Source organism: Cervus canadensis, chromosome 6, assembly GCF_019320065.1.
Source record: "Cervus canadensis isolate Bull #8, Minnesota chromosome 6, ASM1932006v1, whole genome shotgun sequence".
In the NCBI taxonomy this organism is placed as follows: domain Eukaryota; kingdom Metazoa; phylum Chordata; class Mammalia; order Artiodactyla; family Cervidae; genus Cervus; species Cervus canadensis.
In genome coordinates this window covers 87,485,590-87,494,146 of record NC_057391.1, presented here as the reverse complement: position 1 = coordinate 87,494,146, position 8,557 = coordinate 87,485,590, and the positions used below count along the sequence as shown (strand labels likewise).

The window sequence follows — 8,557 nt, the reverse complement described above, 5'->3', positions numbered from 1 at the left end:
CTCTTATCCAATAACATAACCAGCAGCCCCAAGAGGCTATTTAAACTTAAATTTGAATTGAGTAAAATTAAAGAAAATTTCAGCAGTAAATTTACACCAGGAGATTTCAAGGGCTCAAAGGCTCCATGTGGTCGGAGGTGAGTATTTTTTTTTTTTTTTTTTTAACAGTTGACTAAATCGGTTTAGATTGTCATCTTTTCACACTTACGCCAAGTAAAAAATAAACATGATACAAACATAGATCAGTTTTTCCAACTTTAGTATATATAAATAAAAATGACAATTTAAAAATAAAATACTTAGTTCTAAAAGAGAGAAATTGTATCTCCACTGGGGAAGGGAAATGATGAACACACACTAGTCAATTCTGAGTCAGTCACACAAAACTACCTTCTAAGGAAACCTGATCAATGAGACAGTTAAGTTTGTGTTTTTGGCTGTAAAGAATTAAACTTAAATTACACTCACTCTTTCATCTTTTAATGAAAGATAACTTACTCTCAGAAACAGCGTAAGCATTGTTAGAATAAGTCTAGCTCCTAAATGAAAATACGGGGTGAGTTACAGTTTACTTACCACCTAGCTAAGAAACCTTTGAAAATTAGCCATGGGGCAGAGTATTTACATAAGTTCAAGATGTTATCTTAGGATGAAAGCTAACACAGGTCCTTAACTTCCTTTAAAAAGAACGCTGAAAAATTAAACCTTTGTCATAGTAAGTCATAACTTTCAGAAATGTTTCTTAAATATCAAATTTCTCTTCACAGATGCTATGTCCATTTTCTTCATAATCTTCTCTGGTTACCACCATATCTTCAAAATCATCATTCTCTGATATCAATTTTCCGCCTTCCCAGGCGTAAGTAATAGGGTTTTCAGGCAGCACAACAGAAACATCGTAATCTGTTGGAGTGAGACATCGAACTTCCGAGTAAACTCGATCCCTAAATCCTGGGAAAAGGGAATTTCCTCCTGTCAAAACGATGTTCTTAAAAAAATGTGGCTGCATTTCTTCAGGTAAGTTCTGAATTGAATAGACAATAGCTTCTGGAATCCCCATTTCTTGAATGCCTATATCAGAAGGATTGAAGAGTATTTCTGGAACAGCAAATCTCTCATTGGCCAAACGAAGAATCTGTTCCCCAGATTTGTATTTTCCACTTAACACCATCTCTTCTCTTGGCTTACAAAAGCCCTTTTTAATTGTACTAAAGTCAGGCAAAACATAGTCTACCATTACTGTGTTTTCTTCTCCTTTCAACTTGGCGATATCCATGTCTCTGTAAAAATCCTGAGACACATAGCATACATCTTCTTTCACTTGATTAATCACATGTGTTTCATCCATAACGTGTAACTGCCTATAAGATATGATTTCTTTTAGATGATTGGTTAGGAGTTTTCCTCCCACATTTATCCGAATAATTGCTTCTTTCTTCTTCTTACTCCGACAGTAAGGAACTATGTGTGTGAAGGAATACCCACTATCTACAATGATACAGCATAACTCAGAAGGATTATCCCGGAAATACCTATGTGCACTGAGAGCCCCAGCATTTACTCTTAATACTGCTTGAAACTGGTATTCTTCAAATAAGATTTCATTCATTGATTCCTGAATTGAAGTGAAGTTAAAATATGGTTCTGTGATAATAATATTAGTGTCTAAAAAGTCAACCTGATACATTTCTTTTCCAAAAAGGTAATCCCAAACTTGTCTTTGAACATCCCAATTCACCAAGTAGCCCTTTTGAAAAGGAAGAATATAAAAGAGTCCAGAAGGGTCCTTTATTTCATCTATCTGGTTAGCAGTAAAAGTTTTAAGACGTGCTGTTTTTGATCGGAACTGACAGTTTGGAATAACTGAGACAGTTTCATGGCTGTAACCGATTTTGGCGTTGTAAGCTCCGTTATCCAGCACTAACGTTGTCATTTCAGCGGAAACCAAGTCTCTGCAGCCGTCTTCTCCAACCCCTCTGCTCACGCTTTTCGGAGGTGAGTATTTTTAACAGTGCAGATGTATCACCAGCAAAGCCCATTAACAATACCCAGAAAATAAAAATAGAATCTGGGCAATAAAATAAAAGTCTAACCTTTCGTTTTCCGTGGAGCTCAGTCTAGTTTCACTTGCTGGTAGAGTGCAGCGGGCAGAGGCCTTGAACTCAGCGCTTCAGACCAGATTTCCCAGTGCCGAAAAGCTATTCCTGTTGCTTCAGCTCCGGACCATAGGCAGAAGCTCTGGGCCCAGGGCTGCGATTCAAGATGGCGGCACAGAGCGGGCCCTGAGATCTGCACCCCGAACCTCGCGAGAACTCCACGCTCCACGCGCCCCTCCCTGCTGCTGAGTTCCCCACAAAGCAGCTTACCCACGGCCTCTCGGACGGCCTGTGCTGCAGAGCTGAAGCTCACGTCTTTCCATTCTTTGACCAGAGAACAGAGCTTTCCTGGGACTTCCTTGGTGATCAGTGGCTAAGACCCCACGCTCCCTAAGGCAGGGGGCCTTGATTCATCCCTGGTTAGGGAACTGCATTCCACCTGCACAGTGAAGAGTTCACAAGCAGCAACTAAGGATCCTGCATTGCCACAACAAAGACAGAAGATCCCACGTGTGGCAATTAAGACCCGGTGCAGCCAAATAAATAAAAATAATAAATGAATATTAAAAAGAAAAGCTTTCCTTTGCTTCTGAACCAAACTCCATCTCAGTCTATTGGCTCAAATGACATCATACAGGAGAACCTTTCTTGGGGCCAGACTCAAAACAGTCAGTAACAGGTGAAGAATATTTCCATCATTTCAGAAAGCTCTACTGGTTAACTCTGCTTTCTATTTTAACTCATAAAGGTAAAACTTAGTTCTACTTTTATTCACCACTTACTCTTACAGTCTAAAGAAGTAAAAAGTAAAATATAGAATGCAACTAATATTTTTTTAGTATCTGCCATGTACTAAGTGTGATTTCTTGGTTCACCCAAATAATCCCATGTAATTCTCCTCAAATAATGTAAAAGTTCCTTTATTTCCAGGTCTACTTTCTAAGATGCCTGATCTAGGCCATCTCCACAGCCATCTCATCACGATTTTGTGTGTGTGTGTCATTAAACACTTACTGAGCACCTATAATGTGCCTAGAACAGTTTTAGAAATTGTCATTTCCCTGGGGCTGCCTCTAGGAATTTTACTGTCTCCACTCTTGATCTCTGCTTTTCTTGGGAATTCTTCAACAGCTCCTCCTGTTGGAATGAATGTAATCCACTTTCTCTCCAAGTATCTTTCCACAGCTTTTCTTGAGCAGCCTAGAGTTTCCTTCCCAAATCTGCCTCCTCCCCATCGCACATTTACTCCCTCTGCCAAAAATGCAGGGATGATCTAAATATCCCCATTCCTTTGAACAATGACATTTGGAAGTTATCAATTTGCCTGTTTATTAAAACTTATCAATTTGCCTGTTTATTAAAACTTATCAATTTGCCTGTTTATTAAAAGACGGGGCTTCCCAGGTGTCCCAGTGCTAAAGACTCCACCTGCCAATGCAAGAGATGCAGGTTCCATCCCTGGGTCAGGAAGATCCCCTGGAATAGGAAATGGCAACCCACTCCAGTATTCTTGCCTGGAACATTCCACAGAGACAGGAGCCTGTGGGCTACAGTCCATGAGGTTGCTAAAGAGTCGAACATGACTGAGCAAATGAGCAGGCATGCATGCATTAAAAAGCAATCACTCTACATTCACTGCTCTGAGAAAGTCAAGTTATCTTATTTGAACACTAAATATATATTAAAGGTTGTAGCAACTCAGCTTCAACCAATCTTCAGAGGCAATATTTTATTAGAAATACATTGACTCCTTCATACAAATTCAATGCCAAGTGACCAGAAAGTGTAGTAAATGAAAGATGGCCACAAATTCTTTGACATTCCTCACAACCAAAGGTGGAGTGTACTCTTCTCCTTGGACCTGGGCTAGGTACAGCTGATTTAATCAACAGAGAACAGTGTTAGGTCATACTCTGCTGGTTCTCAGCCTTTCAGAGAGCTGGCAGCCTCAACCATGGTCTCCCTCAGTAGCTGGATCTAAGAATTCTGATGACTTACTAGAAAGCCACATGGGGAAGTCCTGCAATGAAACTACAGAGAGGGAGTTCATCTTGTGCCCCTTCAAGATGCCAGGCACATATGTGATGCCATCGTGGACCCTCCAGATCAGTCCAGCCATCAGCTGTATACCACCCAGTGACCCAAGTCACTGCCCGGTGGAGCAGCAGAGCCCAGCCAAGTCCAGCTAAACTCCAGTCCCAGAAAATCATGACATAATAAAAAGGCTGTTGTGTAAGCCATCACATTTTGAAGTACTTTGTTATCAGTGACGGATAACTAGAGCTTAAGGTAACAGATTAGCTGTTAAAACTGGCTGCCTCATTTGAACACGTTTCAAGATGGTCCCCGAAAAGAATCATGAAGAGTTGGGAAACAGCCAGACATATTTTATGGAGAGAGTGAGTCAAATAAAGCATAGGATGCTACTGGAGAGACAAAAATGTTGTGAGTGAGGAAAGAGAAGGAAAGTCCCACTCATTCCACTGGATGCTCTGACCCAGTCGTCTACCCGCACTTTATCCAACTTCTAAGAAATAACCCCTTATTGGTATTTTTGTTTTACTTGACTGTCTCCCCTCTAGGCTGTAAGTTTCCTGAAGTCAGGGATCTCTTGTCTGGATGTGTCCCCAGCATCTAGGGAAATATTATCAAGGTGTTATGACAGCACTCCATTTCTAATCCAGCCCTGCTTCTCACAATTTAGCCTTGGACAACTTAACCTCCATGTACCTCAGTTTGGCATTTATAAGATGAGGCTAAGAGTATGGTATCTACCTCATAAGAGTATGGTGCCTACTAAGTATATGACAAAATATTGTGCTTCATGGGTGAATTAAAATTCCTGATAATCTTGCCCTTGTGGACTTAGAAGACCCAACAAAGGCACCCACGTGTACACCAAAGGGTGTACACACTAGAAGGGACCTCAGAGACCAGACTAGGCAGGTTCCTCAAAGAACAGGCTTTCCAGAAAAGCACCCTGTGATGCTATTTGGAGATCACCAATCCAGTTCTTTTCCAGCTATAGCCATCTCAAAATAGGAGCTGACTCGGAGTGGCTCCGAACTGTTATTGGACTTGGAGCCTTTGTGAAGGAGGGGACAGGAATGGCTTTTTAATCCTCAGGCTGGAGAATAATAGCCCAGCTTCAAAAACTGGTCCCGGAAATGGCCTCTGCTGGCCCAAGACCCAGTTTCCATGGGGTGTAATAGGTGCAAATATGGTTCGTTAACCAGAAGACCTGGTGCATGGTAAAGAAAGCAGGAGAAACAAACGTCTGAACCCCTGAGGCTTCACACACATGGTTCTACTGAGCTGGAGGTGGATTCTGGTGGGCAGATGGCAGCGGGTGAAGCTGCTGAAGCTCTTGTGACCTTTGCTGGGGACTCAGCAAGATAAGGCTGAGCTGGGCTCATAGAGAAGAGACTCAGCAAGTCCAGGGAAGGTCAAACAGAGCCCTGACAGCCATAACAGCTCAACTAGTTTCTAGACGAGGGAGGAGAAGAAAAGTTTTAAAAGCCTACTGGGGAGTAAGAATAGCATAGAGTTTGGGAATATAGGTTCTGGAGTCCATATGCTCAAGTTGATATCCCAGATCCATTACCTTCTAGCCCTTTTTCCCCATTTGGAAAGGGGACACAGAAATAGTCCCTGACTCAGAAGTGTTGTGAGGATTCAAAGAGATAGTTCAGGACATGCTATTTCTTGATGACTCCAATTAAAATACCCTCTTGCCTTCCTCCTCCTTTTTTCCATTGTGTTAATATCCTGTAACATTTTTAAATGTATGTATATATGAATATATGTATGAGTGTGTGTGTATAAACTATATACAGTTTATTCTTTGTTTCTCTCTACTGCAGTGCAAGATTAAAGAAAACAAGGATATTTGTTTCATGTTTTGATGCATCCTTCATTCTTAGAAAGGTGCCAATGTAGGTTCATAGTAAATATTTTTTGAATGAATGACTGAACGGAGGTAAAATGCCTGACTCAGTAAACACTCAATAGCTACCACCATTATTTGCGTATTCCTGCCTAAATGGCGTTCCCAGAAGTTTCCTGTTTCATAATGCTAAGTCCACTCCTTCCTTGCAGCATTTCTCCCATTTTGTCCATATTATAACTTCTGTAATTGTGTCTGCTACTAGGAGAGTAGAGCAATTCAAGTATGAGGTTCAGTAACTAAAGACCAGGCTAGCATGTGCGTAAGTTAGGAAAACAGGCTTTTGAATCAGACATCAGTTTAAATACCCAGCTCTGCCTATTATACAGAGTGAAATAAGTCCGAAAGAAAAACACCAGTACAATGTATTAATGCACATATGTGGAATTTAGAAAGATGGTAACGACGACCCTATATGTGAGACAGCAAAAGAGACACAGATGTAAAGAGCAGACTTCTGGACTCTGTGGGAGAAGGTGAGGGTGGGATGATTTGAGAGAATAGCACTGAAACATGTATATTACCATATGTGAAACAGACCTCCAGTCCAGGTTCAATGCATGAGACAGGGCGCTCAGGGCTGGTGCACTGGGATGACCCTGAGGGATGGGATGGGGAGGGAGGTGGGAGGGGTTTCAGGATGGGGGACACATGTACACCCATGGCTGATTCATGTCAATGTATGGCAAAAACCACTACAATATTGTAAAGTAATTAGCCTTCAATTAAAATAAATTAATAAAAAATAAAAATAAATAAATAAATACACAGCTCTGCCATTGACTGGGTACCCACGGCATTTACTGTCATGCAATTGAAGTTTCCTCATCAGTTTGCTGAGTATCACAGTTGGTCTGCACTCAGGGACTTGTTCAGGGGATTAAATAAGATACTACTTTAACCCTGCTCGACACAGCGCCCACCACACACTAAACAGGAAGGAAACGTCAGCTATGATTCCTCCCTGCTTCCTTAGTGGTATTTTGCACAGTGGCTTTGCACAAAGCATCCAGTACAGCAAACAATCTCTGAACAAATGCATCTCAGATTTAATCCGAAACCACCCGGCCCTCACACAGTTTGATGCTCTCTCACTCTGCCGGGCCTCGCCCTCTGTCCCAGTCCTCCAAGCTCACCAAGTTCCAGTCTCCCCTGTGGACTGACCGCACACCCGCTCTTGATGCCCTGTTCCCATTCGTGAGCCAAAACTGTCATTCTTGCAGTGGCCTGGCGGGGCCACAGGCCACTACTCAAGCTGGTTCTCCTCTGGCTTGTCAGAGGCCAGGCCAAGCTACAAAGAAAGAGAATAGATGCCAAGGACTTACTGCATTTTAACGCTTGGCTCCTGGCCCATATTTATGCTAAAGGCAACAATTACAACAATATGACCTTGCATAACAGATGGGTCTGTCAAACTAGGCCTCGCAAAATGGCTTGCATGAATTCAAGCTTAACTTGTGATCTTCCAACACACAGTTGTGACACACACACAGCCCACCATACACATTTGTCAAAATAGGAAAGAGAGGCATTCACTCACTCATGTGTTCATTCATTTATTTCTCTGTCCAGCAGTCATTTGCTAAGTGCCAGGTTAAGACTACTGAATAAAACATAGCTTGCCCTTTGAAGGAGCTTACAGAATAGCGGGGTAAAGGCTACAGAAAAGGTCAGTCTTCAACATACAACAGACTGAACCCGAAGACTTCTAGCTCATTCTGGAAAGCTGAGCAAACATCTTAGCTCAGGTTGCTGTAACAAAGTAGCATAACCTGGGTGACTTATGGGCTTTGCTGGTGCCTCAGACGGTAAGGAATCACGGTAAGGAATCCACTTGCAATGCAGAAGACCCAGGTTCAATCCCTGGGGCCAGAAGATCCCTTGGAGAAGGGAAAGGTTACCCACTCTAGTGTTCTTGCTTGGAGAATTCGATGGACAGAGGAGCCTGACAGGCTACAGTCCACAGGGGTTACAAAGAGTTGCACATGTCTGAATGACTAACGCACATATCTTTGGGCTTCTCTGGTGGCTTAGACTATAAAGAATCTACCTGCAGAGCAGGAGAAGCAGGTTCCATCCCTTGAGGAAGATCCCCTGGAGAAGGGAATGGCGGCCCACTCCAGGACTCTCCTGTGTTCGTCACTTAGTCAGTCATGTCAGACTCTCTGCGAGCCCATGATTGTAGCCCACCAGCTCCTCTGTCTATGGAATTCTCCAGGCAAGAACACTGGAGTGGGTACCAGTTCCCTCCTCCAGGATCTTCCGACCCAAGGATGGAACCCAGGTCTCTAGCATTGCAGGCAGAGTCTCTACCATCTGAGATGCCAGGGAAACCCAAAGATGTGACAAATAAATTTCTGTTGTCCAATATTCTTATAAACAACAGAAACTTATTTGTCACAATTCTGGGAGGCTGGCGAGTCTAAGACCAAAGTGGCAGCAGATTTGGTGTCTGGTGAGAGCCTGCTTCCTGGTTCCTAGAGAGCCAGCTTGTCTGTCTGTCCTCACATGGAAG

At 42.6% G+C, this 8,557-nt stretch overlaps 1 protein-coding gene across 1 annotated transcript; it reads right to left on the bottom strand.

Moving 5' to 3' along the window:
• Nucleotides 1-242: 242 nt before the first annotated feature.
• On the bottom strand, nt 243-1,985 carry LOC122443929 (actin-related protein 6). Its single transcript, XM_043472704.1, has one exon. It carries the CDS (start codon nt 1,931-1,933, stop codon nt 743-745), a length of 1,191 nt encoding a protein of 396 aa, XP_043328639.1. The 5' UTR covers nt 1,934-1,985; the 3' UTR covers nt 243-742.
• Nucleotides 1,986-8,557: the final 6,572 nt, after the last annotated feature.